The following is a 27,064-nucleotide window of genomic DNA, read 5'->3' on the forward strand; positions in this document are numbered from 1 at the left end:
TGCCATATATAATGCTGTGCACCTTTGATTATGGCCCCATAGATAGCTGTGCCATATATAATGCTCTGCACCTTTGATTATGGCCCCATAGATAGCTGTGCCATATATAATGCTCTGCACCTTTGATTATGGCCCCATAGATAGCTGTGCCATATATAATGCTCTGCACCTTTGACCTTTGATTATGGCCCCATAGATGCTCCACATAAAGCTGTGCCTTATATATAGTGCTCTGCACCGTTGCCCCATAGATACTCCACATAAATCTGTGCCATTGCTGCTGCTGCAATAAAAAAAAAAAAACACATACTCACCTCTCTTGCTTGCAGCTCCCCAGGTCCCCACCCAGGTCCCGGTGTCTCTCCGCACTGACTGATCAGGCAGAGGGCGGCGCGCACACTATATGCGTCATCGCGCCCTCTGACCTGCACAGTCAGAACAAGAGGACGCGAAGACTGAGCGGCGCCCGGCGGGTGGAACGAGGGAAGGTAAATATGTAATACTCACCTGCTCCCGGCGTCCCGCTCCTTCCCCCGGACAGCTGGTCTTCGGTGCCGCAGCCTCTTCCTCTGTCAGCGGTCACCGGCACCGCTGATTAGAGAAATGAATTATGCGGCTCCGCCCCTGTGGGAGGTGGAGCAGCCTATTCATTTCTCTAATGAGCGGTCCCATGTGACCGCTGAACAGGGGAAGAGCTGCGGCACCGAAGACCGTGGGACGGGCAGGGGGAGCGCCAGGAGCCCCGGAAGCAGGTAAGTATGCCTCAGCGCCCTCGAGTATAAGCCGAGGGGGCACTTTCAGCCCAAAAATTTGGGCTGAATATCTCGGCTTATACTCGAGTATATAAGGTAAATCTCCGAACACTAACATACTCGGAGACCACCCGAGCAACAAGTATACTCGCTCATCACTAGTGCACGCTCCTCTTCTTTTGCCTTGGAGTTATTTTTATAGTTTAAATGTTCTGTACATTAAAGCCCAGTATTTTAACCCCTCTCAGACCTGGCCAATGTTAGCATTTGCACTTTTTTCTTCCAAGAGTAAAATTTTTTTATTTTATTTTTTTGCCATAGCCATATGAGAGCTTGTTTTTAATGGAATGAATTATAATTTTAAATAACCTCATGGGGTAAGATTAGTTGTGCGATTTTGTGATTTGTATGTATGACATTTGGAGTGTTCTTTTTAGTTTCATTTTTTTTTTTTTTTTTTTTGTGGTAATGTTAAATAATTTTTACAGTTTAAGATCCGACTGTTAGGCTGGGTTCACATTGCGTTAAGTGCAGTCCGTTCAACGCATAAAGATCGTGTTATGTGATCGCTATAGCGCAGATGCTCCACCTACGCTATCGGAGACGGACCCGGAAACGCTGCAGACTGCGTCCGAGGGTTCGTCACAGAATGACGACACATCACTAACGCATGCCGATTATGACATTGGGTTAGAGATGCGCTACATAATGGCAGTCAGTGAGTGTGCTAACGCATCCGTTACATGGCGTTAGTGCCCCTATGTAACAGATGCCGTCAGCGCATTGCCATTGATGCAATGTGAACCCGGCCTTATGGATTCGGCAGTAAAAAATAAGCTTTTGCTTTTTTTTTTTTTTTTTTTCCCAGTTAAAAGATTGGGAAAAGGGTGAGATTTTTAATTTTATTTAATACTTTAGTATTGCAGTATATATTCTGTTAGCACTGCTGATTTGCAGTTACGGGGTCCTGAGTTCAAATCATTACAGATACAACATCTGCAAGGATTCTTCCCACAGTGCAAATACTGATAGGGAATTTTAGATTGTAAGCCTCAATGGGGACAGTGGTGATAATGCCTGTAAGCTCTCGGGAATATGATGGTGCTATATAGGCAATGCAAAATAAAGGTAGTAAAGGAACAGAAGACAAATCCTCCCTTTCCTGTCCACATCTTGCTCTTCCCATGCTGGCCTCCTTCTGCGCCTTTATTCAGGGCTATGGAGCCAGCTGTAACGGGTACTTCCTCCACTACTGAAGTTCTTTACTTCAAGAATGAAAGAGATCCGTCCTTGACAGGAAAATGAGTTAATAACCATGGGTAAACTGTTACTGAAAAATTATATATAGTCTGCTGTGGAATCGTAACAAGATGCATGTGTGTTTTCCTTCAGGATATTTGTCTCCTCACCCATCACCATTGGGGGCTCCTGAGCATGTAGCAAGTCCAATGTCTGGTGGAGGACCAACACCCCCTCAGATACCTCCAGTGCAGCCTGGGCTCCTATTGCAAGGAGACCAACAAGTTATTAGTCAGCCCAGTCGTGGACCCTCTGCATTTAGCCAGGTTCAGCTTCACCAGCTGCGTGCTCAGATATTGGCTTACAAGATGTTGGCAAGAGGGCAACCGTTGTCAGATAATCTACAACTTGCAGTCCAAGGAAAGAGGACCTTGCCTGCAATTCAGCAACAGCAGCAGCCACCACAAGCACAACCGCCGCCACCTCAACAGCCACCTGCTAACTACATTCGACCACCAAGTAAGTTAAAGATCTTCAGCTCAGTCATTTTCTTGTTGCTTTAGTGGGAATGTAGAATTACATGTTGCTAAGTGGAGCTCTGTGCTTGTAGAAAAGGGTCCCTTGGTTTCCGTATTCTCTAATAGTAGGATACATCGACAGAGGGCTTACCCTGATGGGACAGATCTTAAGCCTCTTTTATTTTATGCTGTGTGTCTCATACCACATGTTTGTATAGGTCAGCATTCGAATGTAGTGTGAATGGAAGAGTAGAACAAGCAGCCATAAGTCCGTGTTCACACAATAGTTTTATGATGTATTTGCTCATATATCCATTGTGTACCTCCTATTTATTGAGTTTATCAATATGTAAATTATTTTTATACTATAATGATTTATGCTGCATGGTTTCCATGAGCTGCAAAAACAGAAAAAAAAACCTCATTATTTAAAATTTTTCTTCAGAGTTTTTGTAATGCAGCCCCGATGTGTACATATAATTTATATCCATTATGTGCCAGTTTGGTCAAAAGTTGATCATTTTGTAGAAACGAGTTGTGCTTTATTTTCGCTTTTGTTCCTCAAAGGCATGGGAATGCACCCAATGACTGTTGCCCCTTCTGGAACAGGGCCTACGCCTGCAATGGCCGGACATGCCGCTACAATGGCTTTAAAGCCTTGGGGAGAAGGTAAGGCTGAGTGTCATTCAGACAAATAACAGTTGGGCACTGGCAGCCAATTTATAGGTACATATTAGCCACCTGGCTCCTTGAATTATTGAGTACCCACATTTTCATAATCAGTATCAGTTCTACTGGTCAAATCCAACTTTAAAAAATTTATGGTACTAAAACTTTATCCTTAACCCCGTCACAAACTTTGACATAATTACGTCAAAGGTCGTGTTCCTGCCTCGCACTCCTAGCCCACATCTTTCCCCGTACTTGATGGCTGATTTAACAGGAGCAGTGTTGAAGGCCTGCTATGTGTAACACAAGCGATTGGATGATCGCTACTTCAAGTCTCCTAAGGGGACTATTAAAGTCCATAAAACGAGATGAAGGTAAGTTTTTAAAAATATGAGAAAAAAACACCAGTTTAAATCATCCCCTTTTGCCCCATTGAAAATAAAACCATAAAATTAAATACAAATTTGATATCGCTTCATTCAGAAATTCTCGAAATATCAAAATATAAAAACAATCTGATCAGTGAACTGTGTGGCAAGAAAAAATCAATCCGCCAGAGTAAATTTTTTTTTTTTTGGTTGCAGCACCATTACAATAAAATGCCATAAGAGGCAGTCAAAATATCGTATCTACCCCAAAATAATTTCAATAAAAACATCAACTCAAGCTGCAAAAAAAATAGGCCTTCACACAGTCCCAGATCCCAAAAAATGAAAACTCTACGAGTCTCTGACATTGGCGATATAAGCACTTTTTTTTTCCTTTTTTTTTTTTTTCTTACAACTTTCTAAAAAAAAATAAAAATCACCATTTAACCCCTTTACCCTCAAGGGTGGTTTGCACATTAATGACCGGGCCAATTTTTACAATTCTGACCGCTGTCCCTTTATGAGGTTATAACTCTGGAACGCTTCCATGGGTCCCGGTGATTCTGACATTGTTTTCTTGTGACAAATTGTACTTAAAATTGTGGTAAAATTTCTTTGATATTACTGGTGTTTATTTGTGGAAAAAAAAAAGGAAATTTGGAGAATATTTCGCAATTCTCCAACATTGAATTTTCATGCTCTTAAATCACAGAGATACAGTACAGACCAAAAGTTTGGACACACCTTCTCATTTAAAGATTTTTCTGTAATTTCATGACTATGAAAATTGTACATTCACAGTGAAGGCATCAAAACTATGAATTAGCACATGTGGAATTATATACTTAACAAAAAAGTGTGAAACAACTGAAATTATGTCTTATATTCTAGGTTCTTCAAAGTAGCCACCTTTTGCTTTGATGACTGCTTTGCACACTCTTGGCATTCTCTTGATGAGCTTCAAGAGGTAGTCACCGGGAATGGTTTTCACTTCACAGGTGTGCCCTGTCAGGTTTAATAAGTGGGATTTCTTGCCTTATAAATGGGGTTGGGACCATCAGTTGTGTTGTGCAGAAGTCTGGTGGATACACAGCTGATAGTCCTACTGAATAGACTGTTTGGCAAGAAAAAAGCAGCTAAGTAAAGAAAAACGAGTGGCCATCATTACTTTAAGAAATGAAGGTCAGTCAGTCTGAAAAATTGGGCAAACTTTGAAAGTGTCCCCAAGTGCAGTGGCAAAAACCAAGCGCTACAAAGAAACTGGTCCACATGAGGACCGCCCCAGGAAAGGAAGACCAAGAGTCACCTCTGCTTCTGAGGATAAGTTTATCCGAGTCACCAGCCTCAGAAATCACAGGTTAACAGCAGCTCAGATTAGAGACCAGGTCAATGCCACACAGAGTTCTAGTAGCAGACACATCTCTAGAACAACTGTTAAGAGGAGACTTTGTGCAGCAGGCCTTCATGGTAAAATAGCTGCTAGGAAACCACTACTAAGGACAGGCAACAAGCAGAAGAGACTTGTTTGGGCTAAAGAACACAAGGAATGGACATTAGACCAGTGGAAATCTGTGCTTTGGTCTAATGAGTCCAAATTTGAGATCTTTGGTTCCAACCACCGTGTCTTTGTGCGACGCAGAAAAGGTGAACGGATGGACTCTACATGCCTGGTTCCCACCGTGAAGCATGGAGGAGGACGTGTGATGGTGTGGGGGTGCTTTGCTGGTGACACTTTTGGGGATTTATTCAAAATTGAAGGAATACTGAACCAGCATGGCTACCACAGCATCTTGCAGCGGCCATGCTATTCCATCCGGTTTGCGTTTAGTTGGACCATCATTTATTTTTCAACAGGACAATGACCCCAAACACACCTCCAGGCTGTGTAAGGGCAATTTGACCAAGAAGGAGAGTGATGGGGTGCTACGCCAGATGACCTGGCCTCCACAGTCACCAGACCTGAACCCAATCGAGATGGTTTGGAGTGAGCTGGACCGCAGAGTGAAGGCAAAAGGACCAACAAGTGCTAAGCATTTCTGGGAACTCCTTCAAGATTGTTGTAAGACCATTCCTGGTGATTACCTCTTGAAGCTCATCAAGAGAATGCCAAGAGTGTGCAAAGCAGTCATCAAAGCAAAAGTTGGCTACTTTGAAGAACCTAGAATATAAGACATGATTTCAGTTGTTTCACACTTTTTTGTTAAGTATATAATTCCACATGTGTTAATTCATAGTTTTGATGCCTTCAGTGTGAATGTACAATTTTCATAGTCATGAAAATACAGAAAAATCTTTTAAACGGGAAGGTGTGTCCAAACTTTTGGTCTGTACTGTATGTCACACAAAATACTTCATAAGTACCATTTCCCACAAGTCTACTTTACATCAGCACATTTTTGGAACCAAATATTTTTTTGTTAGGGAGTTATAAGGGTTAAAATTTGACCTGCGATTTCTCATTTTTACAACACCATTTTGTTTAGGGACCACATCACATTTGAAGTCACTTTGAGGGGTCTATATGATAGAAAATCATTCTAAAAACTGCACCCCTCAAGGTGCTCAAAACCACATTTAAGTAGTGTATTAAGTGCTTCACAGGAATTTTTGGAATGTAAAAAAAAAAAAAATGAACATTTAACTTTTTTTCACAAAAAAATTACTTCAGATCCAATTTGTTTTATTTTACCAACGGTAACAGGAGAAATTGGACCCCAAAAGTTGTGGTACAATTTGTTCTGAGTACGCCGATGCGTGGGGGTAAACCACTCTTTGGGCGCTTGGCAGAGCTCAGAAGGGAAGGAGCACCGTTTGACTTTTTCAATGCAGAATTGGCTAGAATTGAGATCAGATGCCATGCCGCGTTTGGAGAGCCCCTGATGTGCTTAAACAGTGGAAACCCCCCACAAGTGACCCCATTTTGGAAACTAGACCACCTAAGGAACTTATCTAGATGTGTGGTGTGCACTTTGAACCCCCAATTGTTGCACTAAAGCTTATAATGTAGAGCCATAAAAATCATTTTTTTTTCACAAAAATGATCTTTTAGCCCCCAATTTTGTATTTTCCCAAGGGTAACAGGAGAAATTGGACAAAAGTTGTTGTCCAATTTGTCCTGAGTATGCTGATACCCCATGTGTGGGGGTAAACCACTGTTGGGGCGCACTGCAGAGCTCGTAAGGGAAGGAGCACCGTTTTACTTTTTCAACGCAGAATTGGATCAGGCGTCATGTTGCGTTTGCAGAGCCCCTGATGTGCCTAAACAGTGGAAACCCCCCAATTCTAACTCCAGCCCTAACCCTAATCCAAACCCTAACCATAACCCTAACCACACCCTAACCCGAACACACCCCTAAACCTAATCCCAACCCCAACACACCCCTAACCCAACTGTAAACGTAATCCAAACCCTAAACCCAATTCTAGCCCCAGCCCTAACCCTAATGGGAAAATGGAAATAAATAAATTTATTTTTGTTTTATTATTTATTATATAAAAAAATAGTTTTTGCGTCACTACATTTTGAGAGCTATAATTTTTCCATATTTTGGTCCACATAGTCCGTGATGTCTTGTTTTTTGCGGGACGAGTTGTTTTTATTGGTCCATTTTCAGGCATGTGACATTTTTTTATCGCTATAACTTTTTATTTTTTCGCTGATGATGCTGTATGGCGGCTCGTTATTGGAACAATATTTATTTTATTTTTTTCTTTATTTAGGAATTTAAAAAAAATACTTTTACACAGTGTAATAATTTTTATTTATTTATTTTTTACTTTTTTATATTGTCCCAGGGTGGGACATCACTATATTAAAGTCAGATCGCTGATCTGACACTTTGCAGAACACTGTGTCAGATCAGCGATGTGACAGGCAGTGAAGGAGTCTTGCTGGCGCCTGCTCTCAGCAGGCACTGACAAGCCTCCATCCTGCAGGACCCAGAAGGACCCCGTGGCTATCTTGCAGGGAGGAGACAGGAGGAGACGCTCAGAACAACGCGATCACATCGCCTTGTTCTGAGGGTCTCAGGGAAGCACACAGGGAGCCCCCTCCCTGCGCGATGCTTCCATATGCTATCTGCGATCATGTTTGATTGCAGTGTTCCGGGGTTAAAGTGTCGGGAGCGGTCCGTGACCACTCCTGGCACATAGTGCCGGATGTCAGCTGTGATAATCAGCTGACACCCGGCTGCAGTCGGACGTGCTCCCCCCGTGAGCGCGGCTGATCGCATATGACGTACTATCCAGTCGAGGGTCATACGGGCCCTGGTCACCTTGACGGGATAGTGTCACGCTCGCGCCCAGACTGGTTGGCGTGGGGGTGTGGCCCCACTGGACCACAGACCAGACTACTTTGGAAGGGGCGTAACTAAGTAGCTTCCTTGGTCCTTCGCTGGAGCCTCTGATGGTGAGGTCAGACTTGTGCGGCAGGAAGCTACCAGGTACCACTCCAGGGTGGTGTCTGGCTGTGGCTTCTGATCCCACCGGGGAACGGAACATAGACAGGCAAGCGGGCACGGCTGGCACTCTGGCAGACAGGCGGGCACTGCTGGGACACTGGCAGGCGGGCATGGCTGGCTCTTTGGCATGCAGGTACGGGTACTACAGAGACACTGGCAGGCGGGCACGGCTGGCTCTCTGGTTGGCAGGCAGGTACGGGTGACTCTCTGGCAGGACAAGCGGACTAGGCTGGTACACTGGAAGAACCGGTAGGGACCGGTCTGCAGGCAGGTATGTAAAACAGGTAAGAACCTGTTCAGACAGGAGGACTTAAGAATAGGTAGAGAAAGATCGCAAGAGTGGATGCAGAGCGAAAGCACAGGAGCTAGAGCCAAGAACAGAGATGCAGGAGGGGGAGCCAAGTGCAGAAACGCAGAAGGCGGAGCCACGAGCAGGAGGCGGTGCCACATGCATTAACACAGGAGGCGGGGTCAAGAGCAGGAGGCGGAGCCACGTGCAGAAACGCAGGAGGCGGAGCCAAGAGCAGGAGGCGGAGCCACGTGCAGAAATGAGGGAGGCGGAGCCATGTGCAGAAACACAGGAGGCGGAGCCAAGAGCAAGACAAAGTCGGAGTGCAGAGCTGAGTGCAGAGCAAAACACAGAGTGCAGAGCTGAGAGCAAAGCCACAGGGTGAAGAGCCCAGAGCAAAACCACAGAGAGTAGAGCAAGGTCACAGAATGCAGTGCAGGAGCAAAGCAAGGTCGCAGAGAGCAGAGCCAAAAGCAAAGCAAAGTAAGACACAGAGTACGCACAGCAGGGAAAGGAAACCAAGGCAGGGATATAAACTGACACAGGAACAGGACTAGGGTAAGACAAAGTCAGGAACAGGACAAGGCACAGAGACATGGACACAAGCCAGGGTACGACGCCCCACTGGGTAGCGGACACAGGCTAGGGTACGAAGCCCCACTGGATGGCAAACACAGGACACAGACCAGGGTACAACGCCCCCCTGGGTGGTAGACATAAGATTAACAGAGACAGGGCCTGGCACCTCAGCACCTAAGAACTGACTGAGCGAGTAAGTTGCACAGGCCCCCACCAATGGGTGGGGATCTTTTAAATACAGGAAACCTCATGGCAATTGGCCGGGGGCACCATAGCAAGGTGCACACAGTCTCAATAAGACACAGGCGTTGCATCGGGCGTAATAGTACGCTGATGTCGGACACCCTCCCTTTGATGTGGGCTCCGGCGGTGAACCCACATCTCTTCCTGCACATGTCAGCTGTTCAAAGTAGATGACATGTCCCGCTAACAGCTGCGGGAGGAATCTCTGACTGCAACACTTAACACACGCTTCCAGCAAGCGCGCTGGAAATCCCGCCCATCGGCGCCCTAGTCACATGACAGCAGGTTGTCGATGGGTTGGCATGACAACCAGAGGTTGTTCGCCTGGTGGTCGGCGCTCATAGCAAGTCAGCAAATCTACATACAGGCGTTTTGACCATCGCCTGTACGTAGCAGAGCCGATCAGGTTGTGGTAGCTTCTAGTCTCCCATGGAGACTATTGAAGCATGCTAAAAGTAAATTAAAAAAAAAAAAAAAAAAGGTTAAAAAAAAAATAAAAATAATTAAAAGTTCAAATCACCACCCCTTTTGCCCCATTCAAAATAAAACAATAGAAAAAAACCCCAAACCTACACACATTTGGTATCACCGCGTTCAGAATCGCTCAATCTAACAATATGTGAAAAAGAATTAACCCGATCGCTAAGCGGCGTAATGGAAAAAAAGTTAAAACACCAGAATTAAGTTTTTGGTTTTTTTTTGTCACCACAACATTGCATTAAAATGCAATAAAGGGCTATCCAAAGACTGTATCCACACCAAAATGGTATTTATAAAAATGTCAGCTTGGCACGCAAAAAATAAAAAAGTTATGGCTGTGGGAAGAAGGGTACCAAAAAATGAAAATGCAAAAACGAAAATACCTTTGGTCATGGAGGGGTTAAAATGATATCTGGGGTGAAGAAATCCGTGGCTCTGGTTCTTGTCTAATCAGTGTTAGAAGTTTGCAGCTAATGATATGCCTGTACTGTGTAATGGCTGTATCTAACCGTACAGGAACATGGTGTGATCATAAAACAGCTCTTGGGCAGGGGGGGAAGCAAAAGCGAGGATACAGACATTACAGCAGGGGATCATAGCTGATCATTTCTGTGAGGTAAAACAGGTAGCATTAGCTTTTCTTCAGAGAAGAGCATCAGTTGGGAACCCTTGCTGAAGTGTCTGTATGCTTTTGCTTCCTCTCCTGCCCAGGAGATGTGGATTGATGAGACTATGTTCCTGCATGGTCCCACATAGGCAGTACACACTTTTAATAAATTTGAGTGATTTTTTTTTTTTTTCAGACTGTGTTCAATGTGTGTTGATCTTATGCAACATGCTGTCATTTTTGGAATACAGAGTCATAGAATGATAGAGTTGGAAGGGACCTCCAGGTGTCCAACCTCCTGCTCAATGCAGGAGTCACTAAACCTTCTCAGGCAGATGTCTCAGATATGCTGGATATTGCAATGTGTGTGGAAAAAATGCAATGTAAAATGCATGATGACCAGCAATAATGTTCAGTAAAGCCCATAGTTTTGATAGGTTTTTTTCTATATGACTCCCGCAAGCTGACAGTGGACATCCTGGGTCTGCTGGCCGTCTACTCAGACTGCTTATCACTTTTTTTTATTTTTTTCCCGTCTGTGGGGTCCTTCATCTTACATTGCTCAATACATTTAAAATATTTATCTGCCAACATTGTGTCCTAGTCTGTTCCTGATGTTTAGTTTTTCCTTTTACAGATTTTGGTGCTTAAACAGAAAGAACTTGCAGTCATTTCACAGAAAATGATCTGTACAAGAACCAGAGCTGTCTGAATGAACTGGCCTTGGAACTGCTTCATTTGTCCATCCCCCTCATAATAGTACCGGTTTTCCTGCAGAATGTAGTCTTCCAGGGATGCCATGTGAAGAATTTTGACAACAAGCGGCTCTGAGTAATTAGTTTAAACCGTTAACGACCGCTGATACGCATTAAAATGTCTGTCGTTAAGGGGCCTTATTCCCTCATTGCCGTTTTAAAACTACAATGGGGAATAAGGGAATAACGCTTCCCGGTGACAGCAATTCCCGCAGATGTCAGCTGTATATGACAGCTGACACCGTGCAGTATCTGACCTGGCCGGTTTTGTTATTTATTGGGACCGATTAACCTCTTAAATACCGCTGTCAATCGTGGTGGCTGTACTTAAAGGGAACTTAAAGAAACAACCACAAGACGGATTTCATCAACCAAAGTATCATTTTAATCAGTATAACGGCACCGACCTGACACTTTGTGTAAGTTACTATGCACAATCCTGCTGACAGGATCCCTTTAAGTTGTTGCAAGGGAGTCATAAGACCCCCTTAGTAACAATCAAACCCTCACGAGTCCCGATGGATTCCATGGTACTCTAAGGTCACAGGGTACGGTGACCAGTGAGATCCAGCTAAAGCTGGTTCTCACAGGCTGTCCGTGAGGCTGGTTTCACATTTGCGTTGCGGACGGCTGCGGACTTCCTCCGTGAAGCCCCGCCCTCCGCCTCTAGCTCCGCCTACTTCTGCATGCGGCCTATCTTTAACATTAGGTACGCAGGTCATGCCGCTGTATGCGGATGCTTCCGCATGCGTTGTTTTGACGATGCGGCGACCAGCGTAGGACGCAGCTTGTAGCAATTTTTTTTTTTTCTCTGCATCGTCAAAACGACGCATGCGGAAGCATCCGCATACAGCTGCACGACCTGCATACCTAATGTTAAAGATAGGTACGCAGGCCGCATGCAGAAGTAGGCGGAGCTAGTGGCCGAGGGCGGGGCTTCACGGAGGAAGTCCGCAGCTCCTCAAAACGCTAGTGTGAAACTAGCCTGAGACATTGACTGACTTCTCTCATGCACTGCAGTACACAAGTACTGCAGTGTATGAGACCAGTGATCAAAATAAAAATTATACATGTCCCACCATGAATAAATGTGGGGGGAAAAAAAGTAAAATTCTGTAAAAATAAATTAATTTAAAAAGCGAAGTGCGCACAAAGAACCAATCAAAACATAGAGTTTATGATAACAAAAAAGTACACATAATTGTTATTGTCGCATCTGGAACGACTCACTCTATAAAACTGGCACGTTATTTATTCCGTTTGGCGAATGGCAAAAAAGTGAATAAAAAACAATGAAAAAATAAAATAAAAAATGGTATAAATGAAAATGCCAAATAGTCCTGCAATAAACAAGCCCTAATATGGCTCATTCGGTGTAAAAGTTACAGCTCTCAGAATATGATGATGCAAGAACAAATTCATTTTTGTAAAATATTTTTTTTAATGTGTAAAAATAGCAAAGCATAAAAAATATATAAATCTGGTATTGTTTTTATGTTGCTGACCCAACGAACAAATCTGTCTTAACTTTTACCACTTGGTGAACGACGCAAAAAAGAAAATCAAATGAATTGCTGGTTTTTATTCTGTGTCTGAAAAGTCTGAGTAAACAGCAATCAAAAAATATTGTGCCCCAAAATGGTGCCAAAAAATCTAATTCGTCCCGCAAAAAATAAGCCCTCATACAGCTCTCAGAATATGGCCACAAAAAGGCTACAATTTATTAAAAAAACAAACAAAAAACAACAAACATTTTTACTATGTAATAGCAGCAAAACCTAACATAAAAGAAGATATAAATCTGGTATCGCTGTAATCGCACTGACTTAAAGAAAAAAAAAACTGCCTTATCTCTTATACTGCAATGTAAACCACACAATAATAGTGAACTGTTCTTGCACTGCTGTCTATTTGTTCATTCTAACTCCCAAAAATTGGAATAAGACGCGGCTCACATTTATACTGCGCTTTCCACTGAGCTCTTACTTCAGGGTTTCCATGTAAATTCCCCAAAACGCAATTCAGACAATACCCCCAAAGGACCACTCGCTTATGAGACAGATGGAGCCACTTTGGACTGGTCTCCGTTCCGTTGATGTCTCATCATTTTGGGCGTCTTTTTAGCACACAAGTGTGGGCCACTGGAGCAGACGCAAAACGGACTCCAAAGTGTCTCCATCTGCCTCATTATGTTGGGTGGCTCTGTTGAGGGGTTTAGTCTGAATCACATTTTTATGGGATTTAGACGGAAACCCTGTGGATAAAATCCTTGAGGGGTGTAATTCCAAAAAATGGGGTTACTTGTGGAGGGTTTCCACTGTTTATGCTCATCAGGGTTTCACCAAACACGACATGATGCCTACAAGACCATTCCATCAAAGTCTGCGTTTCTGATAACCGCCATGCGCCCAAACAGTAATTTTCCCCCACATATGGAGTATCGGTGCAATTGGGAGAAATTGCGCAAGAAATTTTTGGGTCCATTTTCTCCTGTTACCCTTGTGAAAATAAAAAATTTCGGGCTAAGTTAAACATTAAAAAAAAAAATAAATAAATAAAAAAAAAAGGTAAGATGTTCATTTTTTTCCCTTCCATTTTGCTTTAGTTCAAAGTCGAGAACCTTTTTGGCTGAGAGCCATGAACACCACATATTTTAAAATGTTATTACATGAGAGACATACAATATGTTTAAAACTATATACAAGTAAATGTGTGTATTTTATGGAAGACCAAAACTTTTAAAGTACAATAAGTCTCTGAATTCTTTTTAATGTTGTTATGCTGCTGCTAACCAATTATGAATAAAATACTTACCATTAATGTGACTTCTGGTGCTGCATGGTTTTGCTGATGGCTTTGTAGTCTGGTTGATACGTGGCGGGGTTAAGCTTCATTGCAAGCATTGAGACTTCCATCTGTTAAACGTGATTGTAGGTTGATCTTAATGTTATTTAGATGTGAGAAAGACTGCTCACATGCATACGTAGAGCCAAACATTGTCAGTACAGTGGTGTGGTATGTGACGGGAAGCGCAGTCCAAGTTTTGACAGTCAGCTGGTCTGCGGGTTGAAGTTTTTTCATTTCTCCCCACTTGTTTGCTCACCAACTATGCTTGTTGTTGTGCAAGTCTTTCTAAATCTTCCTTTAGTGACTTAAACTTATTCACCCACATGTCTGAGGCCTTCAGGTCAGCAGCTTGTAGCTCAAAATCTCTGAAGTAGATACCAGGGATGTAACTCAGGTCGGCGCTGTCCACTGCACACTCGTGTGGATGGGTGATGAACTTAAAAAGACGAGAGCGCTCACGAAATTCTCCAAAGCGCACTTTGACTGCAGGAGATTAGATGTGAAGCTTCTAGCTGCTGAAGATCAAGATGTTGAGCTAGGTCACTTGCTATGCATGAATCTTTAAACGCTCCCAGTTTTTCAAAGTGTAGTAAACGACCTGTTTCAATGTCGGCGATGAAGAGTTCTAGCTTGTTTTCAAATGCAAACACTGCTTGTTGAAGGGATAAGACTGTATTTCCAACACCTTGCATTTTCACATTGAGCTGGTTTCAGATGTTCAGTCATGTCCAGGAGATAGTAGAACTTCAGGAGTCACTCAGTGTTGGCTAACTCAGGATGCTCATTTCAAGAAAAGTCTGGATTTCGCTCAGACAAGCGGCCAAACTGCTGAGCAACTTCCCTCTTGACAACCAACACACTGCTGTGGAGAAGCAGACCAGGATAATTATTCCCAGTTTCATCCAGCAGTGTTTTAAACTGGCGATCATTTAAATCTCGGGCAACAATAAAGTTATCCACCTGAATGACCAGCGACATAACCTCACCAAGCTGCTTGCCACACATCTGAGCACAAAGCACCTTTTGATGTAGGATGCAGTGAAAACTTAGGATAAGTCTCTCTTCATGTTCACGAAGAAGCCCAAGAATACTTTGGCTTTCCACGCCATGCACGGAGCACCATCAGTACACACCGAAATAAGTTTATCTATCTGTAGATTTTTTTTCTTTTGCGAGATCCGTGAAAGACTTGAATAAATCCTCCCCCCTCTTGTCCCTATCAAAGGCAAAACAGCAAGACTTTCCTCACATAGTGTGTCATCGACAGCATACCTTGCAATCACGCTGAACTGGGATAAATGGCTTACATCTGTTGACTCATCCAAAGCGAAAGAAAAGAATGGTGCTGCATTTATGTCCTTCACTTGTGTTGCCTCAATTTGATTTGCTATCATGATGGTACGATCGTGAACAGTTCTTGCCGACAGAGGCTTGTCATTTATTCGTTTGATTATCTTGTCTGTATCCGAAATGTCGTCAAAAAGTTCATTGGCAACATCAAGTATGAATGTTTTGGCATACTCTGCATCTGTGAATGGCTTTCCGTTTGGCACAATTGCTAAAGCACCAGCAAAGCTAGCCGAATTCCAGTCACCTTGTTGGGTCCAAACACGGAGTTGCTGCTGACTAGCTTGCACTCTGCACAGTGGCTCTTGACATTCTTTCTTCCTGCTGTCCCCACAGGATATTTCGATGCAAATGTAGTGTGGCTTGTGTCGACGTGCCGCTTTATATTTGACCATTTCATCGATGCAATTTTAACATTGCATATTAGACACACTGCAGATCCTGCTCTCTCCACAAAGGCGAATTCCTCTGTCCATTCCTGCTGAAAAGTACGATACTACATCTCTTTTACTTTTAGCCATCTTTTTCAATGAAAGGGTTTCTGCAATTAGCTAGCTGACTACTTGATTAAAGGGAGGGAAGTTTACTTGAGCCCTCACAACGACCTTCTGGTCCGCACCACAGGAAGCCGTCACCCGGGATATAAGTCGCCCGCCCTTCTGACAGCTAGAGTGGCACTTGAGCGTACAGAGCTCAGTTGCTGCTAGGCTGGGGTGAGGAGAATGCCGGCTGACAGCACAGGAACTCCCTATACCTGCTGGTGAGCTTGTCTCGGCTTACTGATTCTGCTCCCGTGTGTGAGGGACAGTGACTGCTACTTCTGCTCCACTCCGGTCGTGTCCATGGAGCAATGGCAGTTAGATGAGCGGTGACTCGTCTGGGGTCTTGTAAAACTGTTTATGGAAGTCAGGGAGGGTTTAAGTGAGCCGTTTTCTTCTTGGAGCTGATTTACTATACATCTGAAAGTGAAATGTTACTATCAGTAAGCACAACACAGTGGGATGATAGTGTAATAGATTTAGAGTTCTACTTTAAAATGACATTCCAGCAAGCGTATGCTTTAGGGAGGAAAGAATCACAACCAGCAGAGTGTCCAGTGAGGCAGGTGGAGAGGGACCAAGCACAGGTAGGAGTGCTAGGAGGCTCTTGGTCAGTCTGTAGGTGGCCCCAATGAAAAATTGTCAATCAGTCAAAGCAGTACACGAGTGTTTCAACCGATGAGGCTGGGAGAGCCTGTGTTATTAGCCACAATGGTATGGTAGACAGCAGTATTTACCTTATCTTTCGCCGGATTTGAGGCTGTATACCAGTGCGGAAGTGGTGAGGAGATGCGGTTTGCAGGTATTGCTATGGAGTACATGAGGCAAGGAGAGGAGCGGAGTGCTGTCCTGGCTGGTGACAGGCGCTCCGTGCGGCTCTACTGGGCAGGTGTGGATGTTTAGATGCTGCGGTTGAGTCCCGTGGTAGGATGGTGACTGGAGATTGCATGACGCCAGTGGTTACATGTAGCCCACGTGACTGCCGCAGGTACGAGGCGCCGTAAAAATTTGGCTCGGTCATTAATGTCAAATTTGACTCCGTTGCTAAAGGGTTAAGTAAGTATTTTGATATATTTTTATAAATTGACATAAAATAATTTTGATAATGGTCTTAACATGTTTGTTTGTCTTAGTGATTTTATATATATGTTTTTTTTTTTTCAGGCCAAACTTCAGAACTCCAAAGTACCCCTCAGAAGCTGTCAGTACCACCGCCAAGTGGCAGACCATCCCCAGCACCACCTGCAGCTCCACCATCTGTCACTTTGCCTGGTCCATCGGTCCCACAGCCTACACCTGGGCAACCAACACCAATTGTTCAACTTCAGCAAAAACAGAACCGAATTAGTCCTATCCAGAAACCACAGGGCTTAGATCCTGTTGAAATACTACAAGAAAGGGAATACAGGTACAAAACAAAGTGCTCATATCACATAGGCGATTGCAGAGTACCCACCATACATCTTTTTGACATTTAGTGTTCACTGGAAGGAAGTAAGGAAGAATGCTGTTTAACCTCTTTGATCGCAAGATTCAAACACATCAAATTCAACATTGCTCTTATCAACTATACATAATTCTATTTTCAATAGTTTATAACCATCAGTACCATTCAACATTAGAGATTAGCATCTTATAACAAACCATTCAGAATACTTGTCTTGTTTATGCAAATAATAATCAATTTTCATTTCAAGAAATATTCCACGTTCACACTTCTGTGTTTTTTTTTTTTGTTGTTTAGTTTTTTTTTGTGGGGGAGGAAAAAAAAGTGATTTTATTGTACTGTCATCAGGTGTAAACAGTAGCAGGCTGGCTGCTGGGCTACAATACCAGTTCATGGCTATAGTAATGTAACATTCTTGCAATAATTTTCTTGTGAAGAACACCGAACCATGTTGGAAAGAATTTGATTTTTTTTTTTTTTTTTTGCATTTTCATATTTTTCTTCCTCACTTTGCTTAACCCCTTAACGACCGCCGATACGCCTTTTAACGGCGGCCGCTAAGGGTACTTAAACCACAGCGCCGTTAATTAACGGCGCTGTGGAAAAAGTGAATAGCGCCCCCCAGAGTCGGATTTTCTCTGGGGTCTCGGTTGCCGAGGGTAGCCGAGACCCCAGAGAACATGATTCGGGGGTTTTTTACCGACCCCCGAGTTGCGATCGCCGGTAATTAACCGTTTACCGGCGGTCGCAACAAAAAAAAAAAAAACGCGATTTGCCGTTTAATTTCTCTGTCCTCCGATGTGATCGCACATCGGAGGACAGAGAAATGTGGTCCCCGATGGCCCCCAATAGCCCCCCGATACTTACCTACCTCCCCCGGTGCTCCTCGTGTCTCCCCATGGGCGCCGCCATCTTTTTTCCGGGAAAAAATGGCGGGCGCACGCGCAGTGCGCCCGCCGCCCGGCACCCGGATGTTCTTTGGGGTCTCGGCTGCCGGGGGTAGCCGAGACCCCAAAGAACATGATCGGGGTCGATTTGCACCGACCCCTGCTTTGCGATCGCCGGTAATTAACAGTTTACCGGCGACCGCAAAAAAAAAAAAAAAAAAAAAAAAAAAGCGATCAGTTATTTCTCTGTCCTCTGATGTGATCGCACATCAGAGGACAGAGAAATAGGGGGATTCGGGGACCCTAACATACTCACCCGGGGTCCCTGGGTCCTCTTCTGTCTTCTCCTGCCAGCCGGCTTTTTCATCATGGCGGGCGCATGCGCAGTGCGCCCGCCATCTGCTGCCATCTGCCGGCCGGCAGGAGAAGACAAGTTGGGGCTAAAATTAGGGTTAGGGTTAGGGTTAGGGTTAGAGTTAGGGTTAGGGTTAGGGTTAGGGTTGGGGCTAAATTTAGGGTTAGGGCTAGGGTTAGGGTTAGGCTACTTTCACACTAGCGTTTTTTGGCTTCCGTCGCAATGCGTCGTTGGAGAAAAAACGCATCCTGCAAAAGTGCTTGCAGGATGCGTTTTTTCTCCATTGGCTTGCATTAGCGACGCATTGCGACGGATTGCCACATGTCGCATCCGTCGTGCGACGGATGCGTCGTGCTTCGGCGGACCGTCGACACAAAAAAAACTACATGTAACTTTTTTGTGCGACGTGTCCCACATATTTCAGTGCCACGTGCCACGTATTTAAGTGACACGTGCCACGTATCAAAGTGCCACGTGCCACATATTTCAGTGCCACGTATCAAAGTGCCACGTGCCACGTATCAAAGTGCCACGTGCCACGTATCAGAGTGCCACGTGCCACGTATCAAAGTGCCACGTGCCACATATTTCAGTGCCACGTGCCACGTATCAAAGTGCCACGTGCCACGTATCAAAGTGCCACGTGCCACATATTTCAGTGCCACGTGCCACGTATCAAAGTGCCACGTGCCACGTATCAAAGTGCCACGTGCCACATATTTCAGTGCCACGTGCCACGTATCAAAGTGCCACGTGCCACGTATCAAAGTGCCACGTGCCACATCTTTCAGTGCCACGTGCCACGTATTTAAGTGACACGTGCCACGTATCAAAGTGCCACGTGCCACATATTTCAGTGCCACGTATCAAAGTGCCACGTGCCACGTGCCACGTATCAAAGTGCCACGTGCCACGTATCAAAGTGCCACGTGCCACGTATTTGAGTGCCACGTATTTAAGTGACACGTATCACGTATAAGTGCCACGTGTCACGTATTTAATTGCCACATATTTAAGTGCCACGTATCAAGATTTTCCATGGAGAACAGACACATCCAGAGATATGTCTGCTCTCCACGGCTGCAGCAACACACTGACAGGAGCCATAGTTCCTGTCGGTGTGTCACTGCGCATGCGCGAGCGAGTTTACCGGCGGTCATTGACCCCGGCACTCTCGCTTAACGGCAGTGCTGCGTGGGAAAGTTCAACGCAGCTGTACTGCTGTTAACCGAGACGCCGGAGTCATTGAACTCCGGAACAGTACGCGATACACTGCTAGGAGCTTCGCTCCTGGCAGTGTATCGCCGGAGAGCAGCCGATCGGCGTGGGAAACTCGTTTTATGGATTCTGCGGACAGGGAGTATGAATTTGGTTTATTATTTTTGGATTTTTTCCTGGAGGATCGAGGGCTTCGCCTACAAGTGTGCTGTTGGTGAGTATATACTCTGTGTTATATGTTGTATGTACTGTGTGTCATGTATGTGTATTGTGTGTAGGTGTTTTGTGTAACTTTACAATTGTGCTAAGTCGCCGGACACAGGGACAACTCTCCCATCCTAATACCGGATGGGAGTAGTAGTCCCATACGGCGACTTAGCACAATGGTGGCACTAGCGTCGCATGGGGACACACACACGCACACACACGCACACACACGCACACACACACACACAGAAGGACTCCATGCTGCTTCACTGGGGGGCGGGGGCTTCCCTCTTCCTGTCCGACGTCACGTCCGGTCCTGGGTGTCAACCCCTCCGTACAAAGACGCCGACACCCAGGACAAAGGCGCTGTGTGTGGAAGGTAATATGGGGCCCTAGGGGGATACGCAGACACGCCGCTGCGTAAAGAATTGACATGTCAATTCTTTTTACGCCGGCGTGTTTGCAGACAAAAGCGCCGCGTTTTTTTGCGGTGTGTCTGAACGGCAAAGTGAATTTCTCATTCACTTTGCCGGCAGACGAAAATGACATTGCGCATTTTTGAAAAGCGCCCGCAAAATAGCGCTCAAAAATGCGCTATGTCTGAAAGTAGCCTAAGGCTTCTTTCACACTTGCGTCGGTACGGGGCGGTCGCAATGCGTCGGCCCGATGTACCGACGCACGTTGTGAAAATTGTGCACAACGTGGGCAGCGGATGCAGTTTTTCAACGCACCCGCTGCCCAGTCTATGTCCTGGGGAGGAGGGGGCAGAGTTACGGCCACGCATCCGCGGAAATGGCGGACGCGACGTACAAAAAAAAGGTTACATTGAACTTTTTTTGTGACGACGGGGGCTAAAGTTATGGTTAGGGTTGGGGCTAAAGTTAGGGTTGGGGCTAAAGTTAGGGTTAGAGTTGGGATTAGGGTTAGGGTTTGGATTAGGGTTGGGATTAGTGTTACGTTTGGGATTAGGGTTGGGATTAGGGTTAGGATTAGGGTTAGGGGTGTGTTGGATTTAGGGTTTTGATTAGGGTTATGGTTAGGGTTGAGATTAGGGCTGTTTTGGGGTTAGGGTTGTGATTATCGTTAGGGTTGTGATTAGGATTATGGATCGGGTTGAGATTAGGGTTAGGGCTGTGTTGGGGTTAGGGTTGGAGTTAGAATTGGGGGGTTTCCACTGTTTAGGTACATCAGGGGGTCTCCAAACACGACAGCCAATTTTGCGCTAAAAAAGTCAAATGGTACTCCCTCCCTTCTGAGCTCTGCCGTGCGCCCAAACAGTGGTTTACCCCCACATATGGGGCATCAGCGTACTCGGGATAAATTGGACAACAACTTTTGGGGTCCAATTTCTCCTGTTACCCTTGTGAAAATAAAAACTTGGGGGCTAAAAATCTTTTTTGTTGGAAAAAAATATATTTTTTTATTTTCACTACTCTGCATTATAAATTTCTGTGAAGCACTTGAGCTTTCAAAGTTCTCACCACATATCTAGATAAGTTCCTTAGGGGGTCTAGTTTCCAAAATTTGGTCACTTGTGGGGGTTTCTACTGTTTAGGTACATTAGGGGTCTGCAAACGCAACATAACGCCCGCAGACAATTCTATCAAAGTCTGCATTGCAAAATGGCGCTCCTTCCCTTCCGAGCTCTGCCGTGCGCCCAAACAGTGGTTTACCCCCACATATGGGGTACCAGCATACTCAGGACAAATTGGACAACAACTTTTGGGGTCCAATTTCTCTTGTTACCCTTGTGAAAATAAAAATTTGGGGGCTAAAAAAATCTTTTTTGTGGGAAAAAAATTATTTTTTATTTTCACTACTCTGCATTATAAACTTCTGTGAAGCACTTGGGCATTCAAAGTTCTCACCACATATCTAGATAAGTTCCTTGGGGGGTCTATTTTCCAAAATGGGGTCACTTGTTGGGGGTTTCTACTGTTTAGGTACATTAGGGGTCTGCAAAGGCAACATAACGCCCGCAGACCATTCTATCAAAGTCTGCATTCCAAAATGGCACTCCTTCCCTTCCGAGCTCTGCTATGCGCCCAAACAGTGGTTTACCCCCACATATGGGGTACCAGCATACTCAGGACAAATTGGACAACAACTTTTGGGGTCCAATTTCTCTTGTTACCCTTGTGAAAATAAAAACTTGGGGGCTAAAAAATCTTTATTGTTAAAAAATATATATTTTTTATTTTCACGACTCTGCATTATAAACTTCTGTGATGCACTTGGGCATTCAAAGTTCTCACTACACATCTAGATAAGTTCCATGGGGGGTCTAGTTTCCAAAATGGGGTCACTTTTGGGGGGTTTCTGCTGTTTAGGCACATCAGGGGCTCTCCAAACGCGACATGGCGTCCGATCTCAATTCCAGTCAATTTTGCATTGAAAAGTCAAATGGCGCTCCTTTGCTTCCGAGCTCAGCCATGCGCCCAAACAGTGGTTTACCCCCACATATGGGGTGTCGGCGTACTCAAGACAAATTGTACAACAGCTTCTGGGGTCCATTTTCTCCTGTTACCCTTGGTAAAATAAAAATTTGGAGGCAAAAAGATCATTTTTGTAGAAAAAATGCGATTTTTTTATTTTCACGGCTCTACGTTATAAACTTCTGTGAAGCACCTGGGGGTTTAAAGTGCTCACCACACATCTAGATAAGTTCCTTAAGGGGTCTAGTTTCCAAAATGGTGTCATATGTGGGGGGTCTCTACTGTTTAGGCACATCAGCGGCTCTCCAAACGTGACATGGCGTCCGATCTCAATTCCAGCCAATTCTACATTGAAAAAGTAAAACGACACTCCTTCTCTTCCAAGCTCTGCGGTGCGCCCAAACAGTGGTTTACCCCCATATATGGGGTATCGACGTACTCAGGAGAAATTGCACAACAACTTTTGTGGTCTAATTTCTCCTGTTACCCTTGTGAAAATAAAAATTTGGGGGCAAAAAGATCATTTTTGTAGAAAAAATGAGATTTTTTATTTTCACGGCTCTACGTTATAAACTTCTGTGAAGCACTTGGGGGTTCAAAGTGCTCACCACACATCTAGATAAGTTCCTTGGGGGGTCTAGTTTCCAAAATGGTATCACTTGTGGGGGGTTTCCACTGTTTAGGCACATCAGGGACTCTCCAAACGCGACATGGCATCCGATCTCAATTCCAGCCAATTCTGCATTGAAAAAGTCAAACGGTGCTCCTTCACTTCCAAGCTCTGCGGTGCGCCCAAACAGTGGTTTACCTCCACATATGGGGTATCGACGTACTCAGGAGAAATTGCACAACAACTTTTGTGGTCTAATTTCTCCTGTTACCCTTGTGAAAATAAGAATTTGTGGGCGAAAAAATCATTTTTGTGAAAACAAATGCGATTTTTTATTTTCACGGCTCTACGTTATAAACTTCTGTGAAGCACTTGGGGGTTCAAAGTGCTCACCACACATCTAGATAAGTTCCTTGGGGGGTCTAGTTTCCAAAATGGTGTCACTTGTGGGGGGTTTCCACTGTTTAGGCACATTAGGGGCTCTCCAAACGCGACATGGCGTCCGATCTCAATTCCAGCCAATTCTGCATTGAAACAGTCAAACGGTGCTCCTTCACTTCCAAGCTCTGCGGTGCGCCCAAACAGTGGTTTACCTCCACATATGGGGTATCGGCGTACTCAGGAAAAATTGCACAACAAAATTTGTGGTTAAATTTCTGTTTTTACACTTGTGAAAATTAAAAAAAATGGTTCTGAAGTAAAATGTTTGCAAAAAAAAGTAAAATGTTAATTTTTTTCTTCCACATTGTTTTAGTTCCTGTGAAGTACGTAAAGGGTTAATAAACTTCTTGAATGTGGTTTTGAGCAGCTTGAGGGGTGCAGTTTTTAGAATGGTGTCACACTTGGTTATTTTCTATCATATAGACCCCTCAAAATCACTTCAAAGGTGATGTGGTCCCTAAAAAAAACATGGTGTTGTAAAAATGAGAAATTGCTGGTCAACTTTTAACCCTTATAACTCCCTAACAAAAAAAAAAATTGTTTCCAAAATTGTGCTGATGTAAAGTAGACATGTGGGAAATGTTATTTATTAACTATTTTTTGTGACATATCTCTCTGATTTAAGGGCATAAAAATACAAAGTTTGAAAATTGCAAAATTTTAAAAATTTTCGCCATATTTCCATTTTTTTCATAAATAATCGCAAGTAATATCGAAGAAATGTTACCACTAACTTGAAGTACAACATGTCACGAAAAAACAATCTCAGAATCAGCGGGATCCGATAAAGCGTTCCAGAGTTATAACCTCATAAAGTGACACTGGTCAGAATTGTAAAAATTGGCTCGGTCATTAAGTACCAAATTGGCTCTGTCACTAAGGGGTTAAAAGAGCAATAGCCATATGAGGGATTGTTTTTTGCAGCGACAAGTTGTAATTTTGAATGGCACCATTAATTTTACCATTGAGTGTACTGTGGAAACAGGATGAAAAAATCCAATCGTGAAATTCCACAATTTGCGGGGATTTTGTTTTTAAGAAAGGGGTTAAGAAATTAACCTGATGACAGGAAATGTTGAAACCTAAATAATCAAACATTTTATCATTAATAACAATAATGACATAGTGGCTTTGCCATTAGTAGCTTTGGCACTAGATAAAAAAAAAAGTTGGCTCTTCCTGGCCAGCTATTCTTCCTCTTTAGAGACTAGGCAGCTCATTTTTAGTCTAGTGTCTGAAAGAGACAGGCTTACCATGTTTTCAAGTCTGCGCCATTTTTTTTTTTTTCTTTTTTCACTTTTATCCTTATACTATTTTCTCTTTATCTGCTTTGGTGAAAAGGATGTCCCCTAACTTTACTCTAAAGTCCGGGGAGGCCACAGCATGAACTCAATGCTTGTGTAATCTCCATAGGAACGCAGTTTCTCGGCAGTCGCCTGTTCCCCATAGCTACCTCTGTGGTGGAGCGTCATTGTCACCACTAACTGTGCGAGGCTATCTTGGGGTCAACCCTGTGGGTGCTGAATACACTTGACCTGAGTGTCTCTTTACTCTCCTGCAATCCCCTCTTTTTTTTCAGTCTTGCATGGACAGTATTTAGCGTTGGAAGCCCCTCTCTGTTGTATTTTGCTGGGGCAATACCTCATCCTGAGCACCATTTCACCCTTTTCAGCCTTGCATTCTTGTAAGACATAGACACTTCTTTGGTGCGCTAGTGCCTTTTTTGGTAGGGCTTTTTTCAATGTAGGACTCCTTCCTGGGCCCCTTGTGCCTTCGCTGACCACACCAGTTCTCCTTTTTAACTTTTGGGCACCTGCCACTACTACTTCAGTCCCTGACTTTTGTTGAGACTAGGCTAAAACTTCTTTTCATTCTGCTTAATGTAGCCTATGCGCTGGCTTCTCTCCTTCACTTCCAACCTGGGCACTTTTTATTGGGAAATAGTTTTCTGCGTGCCTGAAAAACACTATTTTGCCAAGATGCCGTTTGTCACTGCATGTTCCACCAATACTGCTCAATAATATTTGAGCCTTGTAGCCTTATGGATCTCTCCTTGCTGGATTCTGCTCTTCTGCTTCTGAGCTAACCCACCTCCTTCCCTATCTGCTCTCCGTGATCCCTCTAGTTCTTGGCCCCCCTCCCATAATATGCAACATCCCCATTACATTCTATTTTATTTTATGTCAGTGATCTGTTTATCAAGGACCCTCCACCAGGTTTGTAGATTTTACCCTAGCCCTGCTCAGGTCTTCTCAGGTCCCTCTTACGAATTATGCCCATATGAATAGATGTTGTCCATAACTCTGGCCTCTGGTACGGTCTCCTGATCCACAGGCCCAGAGATTAAAGGTGACCCATCCACTGTTTCCATGGTAATTGGAGAGGCTCTTTGCTGAATTTCAATACCATGTTCCTTGGCAAATGCGATATCCATGAAATTGCCACCTGCACCAGAGTCAACCATGGCTGCACTGGAAATCCACTGTCCTGAACACAGGATCTTAATAGGGAGAGAACAGTGAGAGTTCTTTTCCTTAAGCTCCTTGGGGGTGAAGTCATAGAAAGTGAATGGAATACAGCGTTTAAAGGCAGGCTACATTCAGAGATGTCAGATTCATCATCACAGTTGTCATACTCCCCTATTGCTGCTAGCACCTTGTTAGGCCGTCTAGGACATTTAGGACAATTGATCAAGAAGTGGTCAGACTGGCTGCAGTAGAAACATAGACTTTCACGAAGGCGATGCTCCCGGCGCTCATTGATCTCGCGCCTCTCAACGGAATCAATTTGCATGGGCTCCTCCTCCACCTTCCGAGAGGTTTTACCTGCAGGCTCTTTGGAAGGAAGGGAAAAGTTAGAAATACGGTTATATGCAGCAAATTTCTCCTGCCCTACGCTCAGTAAGGCGAATGTCTATGCGCACACAATGCTGTATAAATGTCTCTAGCTCTTGTGGTGACTCCGAGCGAGCTAGTTAATCTTTTACAATACTAGACAGACCCCTTTTAAAAATAGGCAATTGTACATAACTGTCCCAATTGGTATCTACCGCTAATCTCCTGAATTCAGTAGCATACTCAATAACAGAACGTTTTGCCTGGCGTAAAGACAATAAAGCAGATTCAGCGGTTGCACGGCGATTAGGATCATCAAACATTAATGCCATAGCGGCCAAGAAATCATCCAACCGTGGGTTACGAGACTCAATCATCGGATTCTCCCAGGCGAGCTCTCGTGCGGTCAGCAGCATTATTACACACAATACTTTGGATCTATCATTAGGAAAACGGTCAGCCTGCACATCAAAATATAGCATCCATTGATTCACAAAGCCAAGATACAAATTTCTTTTGGAGTGTTCTACTAATCAAGGCAACTCCGTTGACCTGCTCTCCAAAGATGGGGAGCACACTGAGGTGCATGGCCTTTTCCAAAAGGTTGGAGGCTTTTTCTTTGAAATTGATTGGTGGCATAATAGAGCTACCAACTTGACGTCACTTCGATTTGATCATGCACTAGATAAGTAACACAGGTGCTTGTTTCCTAATCACAGAAATTTTTCTCTCCTAGCAATGGCAGCTGACTGACACGCATGCTTTCCTCCATAAAATCTGAGGTTCTCTATTCTTCCTCAGTAGTCTACTACAGCCTCCACCATGCTTCTATCCGGCATGGTGATTCTCAGTGACATGCTGGATAAGACACTTGACACAGATGGGCTTCCAAATCACAGGAAGATTGATGACTTGCTCTATTAGGAATGGGAGATCTC

The 27,064-nt window shown here is 44.2% G+C and overlaps 1 protein-coding gene across 9 annotated transcripts in view; it reads left to right on the forward strand.

Annotated features, from left to right (window-relative positions):
* SMARCA2 (SWI/SNF related BAF chromatin remodeling complex subunit ATPase 2) overlaps positions 1-27,064 on the forward strand; it is a 403,813-nt gene that overhangs the window by 119,542 nt on the left and 257,207 nt on the right. For all 9 annotated transcript variants that reach the window (XM_077249116.1, XM_077249118.1, XM_077249115.1 and 6 more), the window contains exons 4-6: positions 2,145-2,510; positions 3,077-3,178; positions 16,857-17,100. In XM_077249116.1, coding sequence (XP_077105231.1) covers positions 2,145-2,510; positions 3,077-3,178; positions 16,857-17,100 — 712 coding nt within the window. The remainder of the gene's footprint in view (positions 1-2,144; positions 2,511-3,076; positions 3,179-16,856; positions 17,101-27,064) is intronic.

This window comes from Ranitomeya variabilis, chromosome 1 (genome assembly GCF_051348905.1).
Source record: "Ranitomeya variabilis isolate aRanVar5 chromosome 1, aRanVar5.hap1, whole genome shotgun sequence".
NCBI classification, from domain to species: Eukaryota; Metazoa; Chordata; class Amphibia; order Anura; family Dendrobatidae; genus Ranitomeya; species Ranitomeya variabilis.